We start from the raw sequence: 19,040 nt of genomic DNA, 5'->3' as shown, positions 1-19,040 counted from the left end.
ACCCAATTCCCTCCAGCAGCCATCTTTAGGAATGTTAATTTGCATTTCAATGGCTACACCTTTTGCCAGCCGACCTTCCCAGAAAAGGTCAAGAGGCCAAAAGGTGGCTCCTTTGAAATCAGCTTTCCACCAGTAGTCATTCCATCTTGGAACAACAAAGGCCCCTCCCTCTGACTTAGCCAATCACAAAAGGAATGTCTGCTTACTGAGGCAGGATGGGATTTCAGGGGTGGAGTTTTAAGGCAAAGTTTTGCGACGGAAATGCGAATGGGGCAGAAAGTGTGCTTGCCTCTCGGATTTATTTAATACTATTTTTAAGATATTTTTAATGCTTAATAAAGTAGCAATCACGGTCTTAATATAATTTCCGTGGTATGACAGGCCAATGTTTTGAGCAGTTGGCTTTATAAGGGCCGACAATAGAGCTCGTATTTCTTAAAAGGCGTGTAGATAGAGACATTTTTAAAAGATAGCTTAAATTCTCAGTAGAACTACAGTTATACATATATCATAAACAAATTAAGAGTAATTGACTCTATGGTCAAGACTAGTGGCTTTGAAATCAGAGAGATTGGATTTGAGCTCAGGTCTAATTCTCCCTCTGAAGCCTTGGGAAAATTATCAAATCTTTCAAAACCTCACTTTTTTAAACCTATAAAATGAGAATAAAAGCATTATCTAGCCCATAGGGATTTGCCATGATTAAATGAGATAACATATGTAAAGTGCTTAGCTCAGGATTAAAATTCAGGAAGCCCTATGTGCTGGGCATTCAGGCACAAAAATGAATAGAAAGTCTCTCCTTTGAATACCGAGCAGTGGTGCTGAAATTAAATAATTGCCATTTAGTTTCACCATGTTCATATCCCAAACGATCCTAATAAGAGCATCACATTGAAAAAATATCTATTAAATATCTATTGTACTTGTATAATCTGATCATTTGCTAAGTGCTAGTGAACATTACTTTTTTCTCATCGACATGTCTAATACCAGCCATAGCATCTATAGTGGGAGTCAGCTGTATGGAGGGAAAGTGTTGAAGTTAGTGGACTTAGAGGATTTGTGAAAGGTGATGTTTTTCTGATTACCATATACAAGATGCATTATAGCACATAATCACAATAGTCAGATTTGCCTTCTCAGTAGAAGAAACATCAAGGTACTTCAAGTGGCCTCTGAAAAATGGATTGCCATCACTTTTTTTCTATAGCTGGAGCTTGTAGAATTTACTCTAAGATCAGAGTGTCAGATGACCAAATTTTTCTTAAGGAAGTTATTAATGTACTAGAGGCTCGGTGCATGAAAATTCATGCACTGGGGGGAAGGGGGATCCCTCAGCCTGGCCTGTCCTCTCTCATAGTCTGGGAGCCCTCAGGGGCAGGAGGTGACCCGGCAATCAGGGGAAGGCAATGCCCCATCACACCTCTGCTGCTACCACTGCTGGCAGTGCAAGCCTAGGCCAGCCCTGGTTACCTGAGCCTCAGGAGGCCCTGGATGGCTGGGCAGCCACTATCCAAGGCTTCCCTGTGCCTTGGGCCGGCCCTGGGCAGCTGGGGTGCTGAGGGGTCTGGGGGATTCCAGAGGCAGGCACGCGGAGTGGCCGGGCCCATCTGCCACCCCGGTGGGTCTGAGGGGACTGGCCGCCACCATCTTGTGGCTGTGGGCACTGCCATCTTTGTGATGGTGTGAGAGTCAATTAGCATATTCCCTCTTCATTAGATAGGATTTTCAAAGGTCTACTCTGAAAGGCCAACCAAATGACACAATGCACATTTCTCAGAATAGTAATAATTTGGGAAAAAAGGGAAACAATTTAATGGGGCAGGTGTTGTCTGTTATGAAAAAGCCTCACCTCCTCATCCCCTGCCTTTTCACTCTACTCCATCCACAGTGGCTTCCTGCTGTTCCACAGACACAGGGGCCCATTCCTGCCTTAGGGACCTTGAACTTGCTGTACTCTCGGCCTGTAATGCTCTCCTCAGATATGCCCAAGGCTTGCTATTCCCTCCCTTCAGATCTTTGTTTAAATTAGTCTTTCTTCGCCAGACCAATACTTCCAACCCCTCCTCCCAACACACACACTCACATACACACACACACACCACCACCACCACCACTAGTTTACACTGCCAGATTCACTCTGCCTTCACCCTGTAAGAGCCAGCAGATTCAGCACACACAGGAAGCCGGCACCAAACAGGATGTCAAGGCTGTTGTATTCTTTCATGAAATGGAAATTGCTTTATCATTATCTTTTCTGACTATAGTCACTCCCTCTTCCCTCGTTAGGACTGTTCGGGGAATAAACAAGACTAGTACCATAATGGTCAAACAAGATTTTCAAGGTTTTTTATGTCCTACTGTGTCGACTGACGTTAAGCCAGTGTAATTCAAGGTGATGAGAAAGGTGGAAACTTCTGAACTGTATAGATAAATGACCCACAAGACTATGAAACATGCAAAAATTGAAGCAAAGTTCTGGTTTCTCCTGAACACTACTCAAAATAGTTGTAGTAAGACATCAATGGAAGGTGTTACAGTGCAAGCTAAGAGTGACTAGTCTGTGTTAGGAAGAAAACTGATTCAAGAACATCAGCATTTGAGGAAGTTGGAAGCTCTAATAGTGAATCATTCAAGAACTTTCCAGAAAAATTTATAGGCAATGCTACTCTCTGTGCCAAGTGTTTGTCTTCATTTGAGAAAAAATGATCATTGGAAAACAAAACTACAATAGAAATTGCCCTTACCAGCATTCGCCCGGCAAAACTTTCAAGTGTGGGACAAGTGTTATTACAGTACCTGCCTCTAGAACTATTAAAATAATAATAAAAAAAGTTGAAAATACATAAAAAATAATAATTACAAATGCTTACAGAGTTCTTACAGTGTTCTGGGCTGTTCTAGGGACTGTATACAACTTATTCTAATTCCCATTTTACAGGTAAGGAAACTGAGGCACACATAGGCCTGAACAATAACTGGACTCAAGTCCATGACTAGTGAGCACCAAACCACATTTGAACTAGACAATGTGGCTGCAAAACTTGTGATTATAACCATTCTTCTAAACAATCCAAGTACCTGGGAAAGTGGCTACACATAGTAAATGCTATGTTGGCAGTTTTTGTGAATTAGTGTAGATGCATTACACTTTATGGAAGTGTTTGTATTCAAAGTTTGAAACTAATATCAATAAGCAGGTTGGTAGTAACATTTGGACTTGGGTCATTGAGTAGGTTACCTTAGAACATAATTTGTTCAAGTGCTACTTAGTCAAAGGGATACCAATTCTTCCTAAAAACCCTACAGTGTTCTCTCTAGACTCTTATTCAGAATGGCAACTCTGTGACTTCCTGGAAAGGAGCTTCTACCACCCTCATTCACTCTTCCCTCCTATTTCCAGTAACTCTCATTATCTCTTTCTTTTTAAACTCATAAATAGTTTTCATGAGAGCTTTATAACAGGCTTCTTTCCTGCCTTTCTCTTTTTCATGTTTCCAAGATTTAAAACAGAACACAATCCTGAACAATTCAGCACCTGCATACACATTTTCAAAACAGTATGAAGTTGTCCAATGAGAAGATTCAGTGATTCCTCCTTTGCAGCAAAAGCCACCATAGAGCGCATTTCCCCCTTCTGTCTGTCCCTTGCACCACTCTTCAATCCTTTCCTTGGCTCTCAGAGTGACCAGCAGGCCTGGCCTGTGCCTCAGATCCTTGTCTTCTTGCTCCTTAGGGACTTTGTTTTCATCTCTTCTCCCTCAGCACCTATTCAATTTCTATTCACTGCTCACTCCTGCCTTGTTCTTAAGCTTGCACAGGGTGTGCTGATCCTAAAAACTATTTACCTGACCCTGCTGCTTCCTCAAGCCATCTCTTCTCAAGTAAACAGTCCACATCTGTGGCCTTTATTTTCTCAGGGCCCCTCTTTGTGCCTCTGGATCAGTCCCTTACTACTTATGTCATTTCTCTCTCCTTATCATCTTTAATAATTATTTGCTATACCAAAAAGTTTGCCAATTAATCAAATAATTTTATATCATTATTAAAATATTTACTCTGAACAGTCTTATCTTAAATAGACTATAAGTAAGCTGGAAGAATGAGTTTATTTTACCTTTATCAAACAGCAGCTAGCACTGTGCTCTAGCGATAGGAGGTACACATGATCTAGTACTGGATGACTCAACTTTATATTTATGAATGTAAGTATTTTTATCAAAATAAAGCAACATTAAAAATCTTTCATCAACAAATATTTTTTTTTTTCACCTGAGCTCTAAGATAATCCCTTTAATTCACCAAATACTTGTCAGGTTGTATTGGGTTGAAGAGTCCAGTTGGAATCTTGGAACAGGACCTTATTTGGAAATAGGGATTTGCAGATGTAGTAGTTAAGATGTGGTCAGACTGAATTAGGATGGGCCCTAAGTGCAATGACTGATGTCCTTACAAGAAGGCACGTGAAGACATACTTTTGCTGACTTGGAGATAGATAAGACCATGGGAGACACAGAAGGAAGAAGGCCCTGTGGAGATGGAAGCAGAATTTGGAGCCATACAGCTACAAACCAAGAAACACCAATGATTGCCAGGCAAAATATTCAAGGGCGTGAGACAAGTTGAATATTATTACAGTACCTGTCTGTTATTACAGTACCTGTTATTACAGTACCTGTCTCTAGAACTGTTAAGATAATTTAAAAAGTTGAAAATATATAAAGAATAATAATTACAAATGCATAAAGAATTCTTCCATTGTGCTGGGGTGTTCTAGGGACTGTATACAACTTATTCTAATTCCCATTTTACAGGTAAGGAAACTGAGGCACACATAGGCATGACAATAACTGGACTCAAGTCCATGACTAGTGAGCACCAAGCCACATCTGAACTATACAATGTGGCTACAAAGCTTGTGATTATAACCATTCTTCTAAACAGTCCAAGTATCTGGGAAAGTGACTACACATAGTAAATGCTATGTTGGCAGTTGTTGTGAATTAGTGTAGATGCATTACACTTTATGGGAGTGTTTGTATTCAAAGTTTGGTAGGTTACATTAGAACGTAATTTGTTCTAGTGCTACTCAGTCAAAGTCTGGTGCTAAAAACCACCAGAAGCTAGGAAGAGGCCAGGAAGGATTATTCTCTGGAGTCTTCAGAGGAAGCCTGGCCCTCTCAACACCATGATTTTGAACTTCTAGCCCTCATAACTGTGAGAGAATAAGTTTTTGTTGTTTTAAGCCACCCAGTTTGTGGTAGCTTGTTCTGGTTGCCCTAGGAAGCTAGTATAAGCACTCACTGTGTTCTTCAATGTTTAAGGCACTAGCTATAAGAATGAGTAGAACATGAAAACTCCTGCCTCAGAAAGCTTACATTCTAATGGGGGGAGACATAGGAACATATAGTAAGTAAATAATGCACATGTTAGGTGGTAAGTGCCACGGAGAAAATGAAGTAGGGAAGGAGTGACAGGTCTGGGGACACTGCTGTGATAAACGGTATGTATGGTGAGGGAAGGTCTCACCGATAAGGTGGCATTTTAGCAGATACCGAAAGAAGCTGAGGGGGTGAGCAATGGACAGGCCCAAGGAAAAGGAATCTTGGCAGAAAGAGCAGCAAGAGTAAAACCTCTAAGTCATGAGTGAGAAAAGGGAAGAGAGTAGGAGAGGAACTCAGAGAGGCAAGGCAGTGGAGCTCAGGTTACAAGGGCCTTGTTAGTCATTGTAAGGACTCTGGTGTTTATTCTGAGGGAGATGGGAAGCCGTGGGATGGATCTGAGCAGAGGAGGATGTAATCTGACTTATGTGTAAAAATGATCACTGTATTAGCTTTCTATTGCTGTGTAACAAATGATCACCAATGTAGAGGTGAATCCAATGTAAATATTAGCTCAGAGTGCTGTAGGTCGGAATTCCAGCCTGGCATGGTTGGGCTCTCTGCTCAGGGTCGCAAGGTTGAGATCAAGGTGTTGGCCGAGCTGAGTTCTCACCTGGAGGTGCTGGGGGAAAAGCTGCTTCCAAGTTCAGCAGGTTGCTGGCAGGATTCAGGTCCACATGGCTGTAGGACTGAGGGCCCTGTTTCCTGCTGGCTGCCAGCCTGGGGCTGCTCTCATCTCCTAGAGGCCACCCACATTCCTTGCCATAGGGTTGCTTCCATCTTCCAAGCCAGCAGTGGTCTGTCAAATCTTTTTGTGCCTCAAATCTTTAACTACCCCTTCTGTGAGCAGCCAGAAAAAATGCTCTAAAAGGCTCATGTGATTAGTTCGGGCCTTTCTTAAAGTGGAGTGTACCATAGAACATAACCTTATTACCAGAAATAAACTCAACATATGCCCAACCTCAGAGATTAGGCAGGGATTAGTACATGGGGGAAGGCAGAAAAGTTTGGGAGCCATTTAAAGTTCTTTCTACTACAATCACCTTGACTGTTGTGTTGAAAACATACTGTAGGAAGGTAGGAAAAGAAATAGGGAGATTTTTACGATAATTCAGATGAAAGGTGATGGTGTCTTGGACTAGGGTGGTAGCAATGAAGGTGGTAAGATATGGTCAAATTCTGAAAGAATATGAAGGAAGAAGTGATAGGATTTGCTGACCATTGGATATTGAGTGTGAATGATAGGGAGGAGTTAAGGAGCATGAATGAAAGAGAGGAGTTAAGGAGTGTGAATGAAAGAGAGGAGTCAAGGAGAACTGCATGGACTTGTGCTTCAGCAACTGGAAAAATGGAATTGCTATTTGCTAAGAGACAAGCTGTGCTAAGGGAGGAACAGGTTTGGGGGGATAAAAACTTTTGGGAGATGCTACTTGAGATGCCAAAAACACCCAAATGGGGTTGTCCACATAGTAGTTGCATATATACAATAGAGTTCAGGAAAAGAGTCTGGCCTGGAGATATAAATTTTGGCATTATCAGGTTGTAGATGGGGTTTAAGGCCATGGGATGAATGAGATCACCTAGTGGAAAGAGGGAAGGAGTTCCAGGATGGAGCCCTGGAGAGTGGTTCAAGGTTAGAAGTCAGACACAAGGAAGAACTCCCAAGGAGAATGAAAGGGAGCATGTAGAGAGGTGGACGGCAACTAGGAGAGAGGGGAACCCCAGAGGGTGCTGAGAAGGGGGATGATCAACTGACAGGGCATGAGAGACTCAGAGGAAAAGCTGAGCTCTGGACTTAGTAACATAGAGGTTAGGGACCTTGATGAGAACAGAGCTGTTTTAGTGGCTGGGTGACCATAAGCCTTACTCCAGTGGGTTTAGGAGGGAGCCAAAAGAGAAACTGCAGACAGTGATATTAAACTCTTTGAGGAGTTTGTGGTAAGGAGAGCAAGGAAAGAGACTGGGAGATTGGTGGGGATGTGAGGACCAAAGAGGACCTTCCTTCTTTCCTCCCTTCCTCCCTGCCTCCCTCCCTGCCTCCCTCCCCCCTCCCTGTCTGCCTCCCTCCCTGTCTGCCTTCCAGGATGTGAGAGATTACAACATGTTTATAGAGAGAGGGGAAATGGAGATGCAGCAGGCAGGGCAAATAGCTGGAGCCATGTCTTTGAGTAAGCAAAAGGGGGTTGGGTCTGTGCACAAAGGAGGACTGGCCTTGGACAGGTGCTGGGAGAGTTCATCCATTGCCCTGGGAGAGGCAGTGCAGGTGAGTGCACAGGCTGGAGGGAATTGAGAAAGCTCTCTTCTGATGGCTTTAATTTTCTCATGAAGACAAAAAGCAAGGTCATCAGCTGAGAAAGAACATAGTGGGGCCGGGGGGCTGGAAGCTTAGGAAGAGAAGAGACAGGAGAGAGTCCATCAGGAGAGAGGGCTAGTGAGCAAGTGGGGAATATGGGGCATTGCCAGACAGTACCAAGGGGCCACTTGATGGTGGGTTATGGATTTTATTTTCAATGCAGTCCAGCCATTTTCATGCAGATTAATTTCTTCCTTCTTGGAAATTTTACAACAAAGATTTGTCATCAATTAGGTTATTTTTCTCCATGTCACATTAAACAGGAGGTAGCTTCTAGATATTGTGAAGCTATTCTGTTTGCCTTTATTTATTTATTTACTTATTTTATTTTGTATTATGGCCATGAATTATTTTAAGTCCTACTTTCCTGGGTCGACTTTTGGAGATCTAGTTTTTGCCATGTATTTTTAAACTTTGTCCATTTTATTTTATGTTGACTGTGCCACATTTTCCATTATGAATTGACATGATAAAATATGACATAATAATGATATAATGATAAAATATTACCTTTGATATGTGCTTTTTATGAGCAATTTGAGAGTAATTTCCCTCAGATGTTTCTGACCCACTCTATTGTCTCAGATTTATATCTTAAATGATGTAAAATCAAATCTTCCCTATTCTTTATCACTTTGAATGCCAAGAGAAAGCAAGTGCTGGCCCCAAAATACCCTCAGGATAAAAAAAAAAGGCAGCATCAAAACACTCTGTTTTGCAATAAACTCATGTGGTTAAGAAAGAAAGTGAGAAGAGGGGAAGGAGAGGGTTATATGCTCATATTCTTTGGAGATAGGAGCTGCCTTGACATCTATTTACTTTAATATATATATATATATATATATATATATATATATATATATATATACACTTGAGAGAGAGAGAGAGATTTGTTGTTCTACTCATTTACGCATTCATTAATTTATTCTTGCATGTGCCTGGACCAGGGCTCAAACCTGCAACCTTGGTATATCTGGATGGTGTTCTAACCAACTGAGCTACCTGCAACCTTGGTATATCTGGATGGTGCTCTAACCAACTGAGCTACTATTTCCTTTTGTTAGCAAACTAAAATTTTTAATGTAATGATCAAAGGGTGGTTATAAAGTATATCATATGCCTTCACAGACCACCCCCAATGTTTTAGAATTCCTAATTCAACTTAGGTAGTTAACTTTCCTCTTCAACCTTCCTTTTCCAAGTGCTAAGGAAAAAGTTTCCTCCTTGTCCCAGAAAGATGAGTCTTGATTAATCTAGTCCAAGCTTGGTAATTCATTCCCTTTGCCAATGATCCGTTTTGAAGTGGACAAGTGACACAAATCTGGCCAACAAGACATGAAGGAAAGTTGCCTTGGGCTGAAGGACTTCTGAAATGTCTTTTCTCCCTGATAAAACAGATTGTCTCCCTGATAAGACAGCATCCCTTCTGCTTGTGAAGCAGCTGTGTGAGCAAATGATGTGTTGTTGCAGCAGCCACACTTGCCCCTAGAGGACAAGCTTGAGAACAAAAGCCAACAACAGTCTGAGAATGGCAAAGCTGAAAGACAGGACGAACCTGGGTCCTTGAGGATGTCGTTGGATCACTGCGCTGTCTTACTTCTGCACTTCCAATTATATAGCATGCTAATAATATCACAATAAGAAAAAGGAACATTTAATACATGTTGAGGAGTTAATAAATATGGCATCTGGTCTCTATAGGCCAAAGTTCAAACCCTTGGTCAGCTTTTCTGTTACTTGTAGCCAAATACTGACACACTCCTCATACAGAACCAGGGGATGTGAATTGTTGAGCACTACACATTTGGTGAACTGCACACCTGGGACCCAGTCCCATGGCTCCAGGATTGGAAGGTGTGTGTTTAGGCCTATAAATTATTAACTCTTTGAGTTTGGTTGTTATCTGTGCAGACTTGCCTGGGCAGCATTTATCATTTGCTTTTTAATGTTTCCATTGCACTTAGATCATTTAATGGAGAGACATTTAGCACTTTTTATCATAGTTGATGCTTATGTTTCCTTTAAATTTGTGAATTATTTGAGGACAAGGGTCTTACCTATCCTTTTTATATCTTTGGTGACCACCAAAGTGCCTGGCCTATAGAAAATGCTCAATAAATATGTGCTGACTTGGAGAATTACTTTCTATTGACATGTGTGTGCTGGGTGCACGATGCAGAAGGCCCTCCTGAGCTCGGCAGTGGGAAGGGGAAGCAGATTCTTTAGGAAGAGGAGTTAGGTCAGAGGAACCTAGTAGATTAGCTCTTGTCAAAAGGACACAGTCATGCGGACATGAGAAAATTCTGCACTTTGATGATCCAGCAAGCATTTAGGGAGTCATCCCTGTCTCTACTCTTCCTCATTCTTTTTCTCTTTTTAAGGGTAGTAAAGATTGACTTATTTATTTATTTACTTATTTTTAATCCTCACCTGAGGATATTTTTCCATTGATTTTTAGAGAGAGTGGAAGAGAGAGGGAAAGACAGAGAGAAATATCAATGTGAGAGAAACACATCGATTGGTTGCCTCCTGCACTCGCTTGGGACCAGGGCCTGGGCCAGAGAGGAGCCTGCAACCAAGGAGCATGCCCTTGACTGTGCCCTTGACCAGAATTGAGCCTGGGACCCTTTGGTCTGAAGACCGTTGCTTTATCCACTGAAGCCAAACGGTTTAGGGCTTCCTCACTCTTCATGTTCCCATACATTATGACTTACCATCAAAATACATCTTGCTCTTTTTTTTTTTTTAACATCTCCAATGCTATCACCCCCTCCAATCTGCCATCTCTCACCTGGACAAACCAACCTTCACCCCCTGATGCCATTATCTACACAGGGTCAGAGACATATTATAGAAACGGAAATAAGAGCCTGCCACACTCATGCTTAGAGTCAAGAGAAATGCCTCTCTGTGTCCCTCTGTCCTCCCTATCACACTATTTTTGTCCTAGCAGCTATTACTGTCTGATATTACTCATGTGCTTGCCTACTACCCATTGCCCCATAAATTATAAAGGTCCATGGTAGCAGGCTCCTCATCTCTACTGTTTAGGACCAGATCCCTGCACCTTCCATAACACCTGCCATGCAGGGAGCATTTAGTACATGTTGAGGAGTTAACAAATATGGCATCTGGCCACTATAGGCCTTAGCCTTGAAGAGGTTTTAAATGGAATTAAATAATAAAGAAAAGCCACAGGGAAATGAAGCTGTCGGTTAAACTCATGGACCTGAGCTTGAGCAGGTGGGGTTTTAAAACAACTGGGAAAACAAGAAGAGGAGATTTCAGCCCTACAAAGATGGTATTAAGATGACAGGAGCCATCAAGACAGTTTTGTGGGACCCAGTGTGAAGTCAGAGAAGGGATGGGTGATAGTATCCACCTGATACCCACCCCGTAGACTTCCTCTTTCTCCCTCATACGTCCTGAATCAGAGTGGCCCCTAGATGTCATCATTAAAGTCCCTTCTGGCTTTGGCTCTGCTTTAAATTACCTCTGCTTTTTGGGCCTTAGATGCTGAATTGTGTGACTTAAGCTGAATTGTGTGGCTTTGGTTTACTTCCCCAGTGAACCAAATAATGAAAAAATGTGCACGTTAATGTGTACTCTTAACTAAAGCAAATGGTTTATCATTAAATTAAAAAAAAAAAAAACCTTCCTAGGAAGTTATAATTTTGAAGTGCAATATAAAACTTCAAATACAGTACTTGGCAAAAATAAAGCAGCTAACTCTGAAGTTCCAGTTTTGTGGTTTCAGTTTTCTCTAGGTTGAGAGACACACCTCTATTGGAAGTCACATTGGAGCTATGAAGACTAAAGGTAAAAATATTTACAAGCTACTGATTTACAACAATGAAAGTCTAAGCATCAAGCCATAAAGCAATGATTTATCATTAACTTAAAAAACTCTCATCAAAGCATTTTTTCACACAGTTACTTATGGGAACCAGCAGCCTGAAGGAGGGCTAGAAGTCAAAAGACTTGGATTCCCAAGGTCTAGTACTTACGAAGCCCCAGCTTCTATGCTTCAGTTTCTTCATTGTATAAAGTCAGGCTATTAATACCTCTTTCTGATGTGGTTGTTTCATGAAGATCAAATGAAATAATACAACATCCATTGGAAACAAAGCAAGTGTAATTCAGTGCAAGAAGTACATCTGGAACTACTACTACTACTAAAAACACTAAATAAGTCCAGTCAAAAGTGTGGGGTATCAGTCCTGGGCTGGAAGGCGTTGCCTATCTACAGCTTATATAGGAAAGGAGGCAGCAACAGCCGGTGCTTTTCCTCAGAACACTTAGCATCCAAGGATTGATTAGCAGTCATGACATTATAATACAAGTATATGAGTGGGAATTTGTAACATTTATGCAAATATGGCCTCATTAATTTTATACTTGATCACTAACAGAACGATTTGGGTTCAAGAACACCAGCTCTAACGTCACATTGCCTAATTCTAACTCGGTGCAACTTAGAGCAAGTTCCTTAGCTTTTCTGGTAGCCAGCCTCCAAGATGGCCCCAGTAATCTCCGCCACTAGCACCCATGCCCTTGTGTAATGCCTCTCACACTGCAGCAGGGTTGCTCTGTGTGACCAACGGAATACAACAGACATGATGGTTGTATAGCATTGGTCACACTTCTGAGGCGAGGTCATAAAAGGCACTGCAGCCTCCTACATGGATCCTTCATTCCAAGGCAGTGGTTCTCAACCTGTGGGTCGCCAACCTGTGGGTCGCGACCCCTTTGGGGGTTGAACGACCCTTTCACAGTGGTCGCCTAGGACCATCGGAAAACACATATATAATTACATATTGTTTTTGTGATTAATCACTATGCTTTAATTATGTTCAATTTGTAACAATGAAAATACATCCTGCATATCAGATATTTACATTATGATTCATAACAGTAGCAAAATTACAGTTATGTAGTAGCAACGAAAATAATTTTATGTTTGGGGGTCACCACAACATGAGGAACTGTATTAAAAGGTAGCGCCGTCAGGAAGGTTGAGAACCACTGTTCTAAGGGAAGCCAACTGCCCTGGTACCCTATGGAGAGGCCCACATGGTGGGGAACTGAGGCCTGTAGCTATTTACAGCAATGTGAGAGAGCTTGAAAGTGGATCCTGTAGCCCCAGTCAAGCTTTCAGATAATACTTTGACTGCAACCTCCTGACAGACCTTGACCAGAGCCACCCAGCTAAGCTGCTGCCAAATTCCTGACACAACTATGACGTAACAAATGTTTGTTGTGTTAAGTTCTGGGGTAATTCATTGTGCAGTAATAAATCATTAAAGCAACTTCTCAGTTTCTGAAAACCATCTGTAAAAATGGGGATGATAATAGTATCCTTTTCAAAGGGTTATTGTAAGAATCAAGTGAGAAGTATATTAAAAGCCCTCAGCCCCATACCTGGCACACAATGTTGGCTGTTATTACATCTTTGCATACCTTCTTTTCCACAAGCAAGGTGATCCCACATGCATTTACAGTCACAGTCCCTGTTGGCCTTAGCACTTTGTTAAATCATAAAATTTCAAGTATATAGATCCAGCTCTAATCAGTCCCTTTCTATGGCTTTCTCTAAAACCATCAATTGGGCAAAGAGTCTTCCCTTTTTCTCTCTAATCCCTTTTGGGATGAGCAGCAAGATGTCTAAGAGAGAAAAATCAAAGGCACATGCTATGGCCAGGGAACCAAATGCCAAATGAGCCGGCCTGAAAAAGACCAACCCATTGACCTTATGAACACTCAACAATGGCTGACAATAGTTAACTGAGCTAACTGGAGTCAATGCGAGCTTTCACAGAGCTCACTGTTTAGAAATTGCCCCTGAAATATACAAAGCTTTCATTCAGGCTTATTTCTGTGCTGGTAAGCCTGGAATAGATGCTGAACTTCCTCAGGCAAACTTCATAGATGTTATCTTTCTTTCTTTGATTATTCCTGTCTCCTTCACATTTGGGTTTTCTTTTGTTACTGATGGATGGGTGAGCAGTCAAATTTCCTATGCACTGCAGAAAGGTATTGAGGAAATTTACTGCTAAAGCAGTGCAAAGGAAAAAAGAACATCTATGTTTCTATTCCATAGTAAAACTCAATAATAAAATCATTTGACAAATAATAAAATGAAGTAATAAAACCATGTGACAAACATTTTAAAAACTCAGCCAATCATATAATTTAAAGAGGGAAATAAAGAGATCAAAGTACTGAATGAGACGGTTCTATTGCCACTAAGCCATGAGGACTTCTATAATCCATTATGAGTACAATATATGTTTTACTGCTGATTCTCTGGGAAAAGAATGCTTAAATATGTAATATCCCTTTTAGGAGGCTATTTTAGAAATTTAAAACAAAATACAATCCTTTTTTTGTACATAAAAAAGGAGGTGAACTTTTAATTTTGCTTAGTGAATGCATAATTCCTGACATCAAGGAGTTTTTATTCTGAAAAACATATAACATTAGTATTAAGTAGGCTTCCCCCCACACACACACACTCATTTTCCACCTCCTTTCTGGGTGTGTCTAGTTCTGCTGAAGTCATCCTTTCATATGGAAACACTTAACCTTCTCTTAAACCAGTCTCTCAGGGAATGAACTGAGTTTGCTCATTTCTTCCTCCTTACTTTTGGCTGTTTATTTCTTTGCTTTCCACATAATCTAGCATTTTGTTTTGTTTTTCTACCAAATTATTCCTTCATTCCTTCCTTTTCTCTCTTTTTTCCTTTCCTTCCCATTTGTATTTCCACTCTCCTGCCTCACCTCCTCTCTTCCTTCCAGGTATGTGTTTGATTTTAAACCTAGATTGATGATATGAAAGACATTTTTGGGGTAATAACTCTGAATTCTTTGTAATAATGCAATCTCTTACAGTGGCACAGCCCAGGAAAGGTATGGCTGATTTAGCAAAAATTCTGTGTCAAGGCAGGAATTGAAACATGGTGAGTTCCCTTCCTCCTCAAATATGTAAACTGTAAATGCCATTTAAGAAATATGAGGAGCCCTGGCCGGTGTGGCTTAGTTGGTTGAGCATCATCCCAAACACCAAGAGTTCAGTGGTTCAATTCCCAGTCAGAGCACCTGCCTGGGTTGCAGGCTCAATCCCCAGTAGGGGGCATGCAGGAGGCAGCTGATCAATGTTTCACTCTTATTGATATTTCTCTCTCTCCCTTCATCTCTCTCTAAAATCAATGAAAAAAACATATTCTTAAAAAATATATGAGGAGACAACTTCACTGGTGGTATGAATAAAGCACAAAATGAAACCACATCTCCACCTAGTTTCCCGAGAGTTGTCCTTAGCCAAGCTCCCCTTACTTCCTGTGTTCCCTAAGAGCAAAGCCTAATCATCCACATTTCTGAGTAGCTCTTTACAGTATAGGCTCTACATTCTGGTCTGCACCACCAGTCTCCGGGGATACGTCCCTTGATTTCCCTCCAGACTTGCTCCACTTAAACTCACCTTCCTACTGTCATGCCCAAGGGTTCAGGCATGCCCAGAATTCTCCAGCAGTTCTTCATCCCCTACAGGTTAAAATCATATCCTTTTCCTGCTGCCCACCTTCCTCTCTTGCTCAGAGTCCTTTTATAATCCCAGATTAGAGCATGTGATCTGGTGTCTCTGTGTTGACACGAAAGGCATTCACATTCTTTCTAGAAAAACCTGACCTCCAGAGCCTGGTGTTAACCATTCAAGCCTCCCTGCATAGGAAGCTTCTTGGGAGAGTTTTCCTCATACGTTCCCAGAAAGATCCTTCTAACCCCAGGGAAGTTTGCTCAAGCCTCACTAACTTGTCTTCTTGAGTCACATTCATAGGTGAAGACGTGAATCTCTGGGGAAGACCCTATCAGAGAAGATGTTCTTGAGATAATTGTTCAAATTTCATTTGCAGAGAAAAACTAAGTACTCTTTAAGGGAGGGAAATGATAAGACAGCCCCTCCCGGGCTTCAGGAGCCACTCAACAAAACAAAACACTCCTAGTTTAGCCACCAAACCCCTTGGAAGACAGTTTTGTGACCTAAGCCCCTAGGCCAGTGGTCGGCAAACCGCGGCTCGCGAGCCACATGCGGCTCCTTGGCCCCTTGAGTGTGGCTCTTCCACAAAATACCACGTGAGGGCGCGCACGTACAGTGAGATTGAAACTTCGTGGCCCATGCGCAGAAGTCGGTTTTCGGCCTGGGTGAGTCTATTTTGAAGAAGTGGCGTTAGAAGAAGTGGGGGTACATTCGCTGAGGTCGACCCCTCAGATTGAGGACGTTTTTAGCAAAGGCCAGCTTAGGAGTACCCTAATTAAGTTAATAATAACGTACCTACCTATATAGTTTAAGTTTAAAAAATTTGGCTCTCAAAAGAAATTTCAGTCGTTGTACTGTTGATATTTGGCTCTGTTGACTAATGAGTTTGCCAATCACTGCCCTAGGCCATTTCACTGCCATCCCAAGTGGCTTATCAAAGTAGAGTGTTCCGTCCCCTAAGGCAAGTTCTGGTAATTACAGTTTTACCTATCCTTCCTGAGCCATGTGGTGGCTCAGGGATGTTTTGGTTACTTTGATTTGTTTGCATATGTTTCCCACTAAATTACTACCAACTTCTTGAGGTCAGAGTTCTTTACATTTATAAAATTTAACCTTTGTCTTTGCAGCCACTAGTACAGTGCCTGACACATAATGTAAGAGGTGAATATTTACTTGTATGAATGACCCATTCTTTGGCTTTGTGTGTGTGGTTGTTTAAATATACAAAGTATCGTTTTATAAAAAGAGTTAAAGTTCAACAGTTCATGACAGAGTCAAATGTGTGACTGATGCCTGACATGTAACAGTCTAAAATGGTAGTAACCATTGCTTTGAGTCAGTAAAGACATTATCAATAGGTCAACACATTCAGTTATTTAACCTTTGGCACCTTTGCCCTGGAACTGAAACTGCTGGGCAAACAAGGTTTTTGATAGCTCTATAAACCAATTCTGAACAGAAATTTGGGTAACACACCCTCAGTATATAAGCACTATCTACACACTTCCTGGCTGACTACACCATCCAGAGTGGATGCTTCAGCTAGCCCGCCCAGCATGTGTAACACTGAAATGACAATAAATATTTAAAAGGAAAGTTGGGCCGAGGAGACCCAAACTAGTTCTTCTCGTGTGCTCACATCAACTGTGCGTGTTCCGTTATATGAATGTTTTATATTAAGAGCTAGGGCTGAACTGGAGCAGTTGGCCAAGCTGAAGGAAATGAAGGTGGCTTTAAATGAAAGAACCCACCAAGCATCACTGCTTCTACCCCGCTCTGAATATCATCATGTAGTCCAGCAGCTTCATGATTTAACTCTGAAATACTTACGTCTATAACTTCGCAACCCACCTCTGAGGGGTTTCCATTATTCCTGAAGGGAAACTACCTGGGGCGCTGTGCTCTGTCTTCTCCAAACTGCATTTTGGGGCCCACACCCCTGTGACATTTGATATCTTTAAACACTGCCTCCTTTCCTTTGAAGACCACAACCACGAACATTTAAAAAATTAATTTGAATTTACTACAAAATAATCCTAACCCGCCCCACTCCCTAATTTCAGGAGGTATGTGTTGCTTATACACAGGCTCTTGCAGCATCAACACGGGAGACCCCGCGGAAGTCCATCTAACTGCTACCCCAGAAGCAGCAGCAACGCCTGGGACGCCTCAGCTACAACCTGTCACACGGGTCCCAGCCCCCCGACAACATCCCCTGTCCCCCTTCCTGTAGTGAAACAGAAGCAGATCCTGGTCTCCAACTGTCGTATCTCCTTCAAAGAGGACAAACTACCTTTGCTCAGCAGAACCGCGGGCACGGTGATGATGGTGATGAGCGCCGCAGCCCCCAGCAGTCCCAGCAGCACCTTCCATTGCGTCTGCAAGCGGTTAGATCAGTCCAGTTAGATCAAGCCCTTCAGCCCCCGTTGGGGTGAGGGGGTCGGGACCTGGGCTTGCACCCCTGGCCATGAGGAGTGGGGGGGGTGTTGCCGGGGGTGGGGGGGCGCGCATTGGGAGGGGGCCCGGTGGGCTGGGAGGGTTGGGAGTGAGCCAGTGGGAGGTTGTAAGAGCGGTCGCCCTTGAACTTGTGACCTCTGAGCACATTACCCTTTGCTTCTGCTAAGACTGCACGTCAGAAGCGCAGTGAGAGTTCTGGCGTGCGTTTTAGGGGTGGCTCTCCGGGTCGTCCGAGGCTCAGCGCCCGGGTCCTAGCCGAACCCCGCAGGTCCCAGAGTGAGAGCAGAGATCTAGAAAGTCCCTTCACCTGTCAGAGGGCCGCCCTGGCGCTGCTGCCTAAGGAGCCCCCTGGTTCCGCTCCGGGGAGGGCTTGGGGGATCATTTGGGGAGAGTTTGGTGGAGAGGCACCTACACCTCGACCCTGGGGCTGGGGGAGCGGGAGGCGCGCTACTCACTCACCTTCATCGTCGGCGGCTCCTCGGAACTGAGCGTCCGTCCAGAGCGGGGAGGCAGCAGAAGTCAGACTCGCCCAGGGACGCGCGTCCAGCTCCCCGCTCCCCGCCGGCCCGGAGTCACTCGGCGCTCCCAAGTTTCGGCCCCGAGTTAAACATTAGCGAGGGCCCAGCCCGCTAGGCATAAAGGGCTGCGGGGCAAGCTGCGGGACAAGGCGCGCCGCCTCCGGACACTGGCATCCCGGCCGGGGGGCGCCAGAGAGGCACCTCTCCTGCGCTGTGCGGGGCGCCGGGCGAGCCAGGGTGCGCCCCGTACGGGGGGCCCGGGGACTCGCGGAGCGGGTGTGAGACCCCGGGGAGAGGGTGTGAGACCCCTATCGGGGCTACGCTGGCGGGATCCCACGCGGCGTCCCAGGCGGCCGACGCCGGGACCGGGGTCTGTTTTGTAAGAAGCCTTGAGCGGAGCTCCTGCAAGCTCGCGTGGACAGGCAGAGCCCAGAGTGGGCATGGGCTCCGTGCACCCACACAGCTCACTGGGAGCAGCTGCGACTAAAACCCAGGCCTCTCTCTAGCCAGTGAGAGGTGTGTTGGGGAGGAGGGGGGTGTTTAAAGCTTCTGGATGGCAAAGCGAGGGAGAAGGTGAGTGTTCACATATGAATGAAACTTAGAGGCTAAGTATCTGGATTCACCCTCAACAGGGAATTTCTGGCTTGCTTTGCAGGCTTACTTTTTCATCAAGATGCCAAAAATAATAACACTCTGGTGTGGAATCTACTCCCCCCCCCCCCCCCCAGGCGTTGCTCTAAGCATTTGCTGTGTTTATTTTACAGGAAGGAAGTCTAGGCTCAGAGAGGTTGAGT

General features: G+C 43.4%; 1 protein-coding gene across 2 annotated transcripts in view; it reads right to left on the bottom strand.

Moving 5' to 3' along the window:
* Nucleotides 1-18,763, bottom strand: part of DPP4 (dipeptidyl peptidase 4) — a 90,437-nt gene extending 71,674 nt beyond the window's left edge. The window contains exons 1-2 of one of the 2 annotated variants that reach the window (XM_036320364.1): nt 18,188-18,763; nt 17,565-17,649 (exon numbers count right to left, since the gene is read on the bottom strand). In XM_036320364.1, the coding sequence (XP_036176257.1) occupies nt 17,565-17,649; nt 18,188-18,193 (91 nt within the window). In that variant the 5' untranslated portion in view covers nt 18,194-18,763. The remainder of the gene's footprint in view (nt 1-17,564; nt 17,650-18,187) is intronic. The other variant, XM_036320363.1, reaches the window with a different exon arrangement.
* Nucleotides 18,764-19,040: the final 277 nt, after the last annotated feature.

The sequence above is a fragment of the Myotis myotis genome, unplaced genomic scaffold, assembly GCF_014108235.1.
Source record: "Myotis myotis isolate mMyoMyo1 unplaced genomic scaffold, mMyoMyo1.p scaffold_m19_p_8, whole genome shotgun sequence".
Classification (NCBI taxonomy): Eukaryota; Metazoa; Chordata; class Mammalia; order Chiroptera; family Vespertilionidae; genus Myotis; species Myotis myotis.
This window is presented reverse-complemented; position numbering and strand designations above follow the sequence as displayed.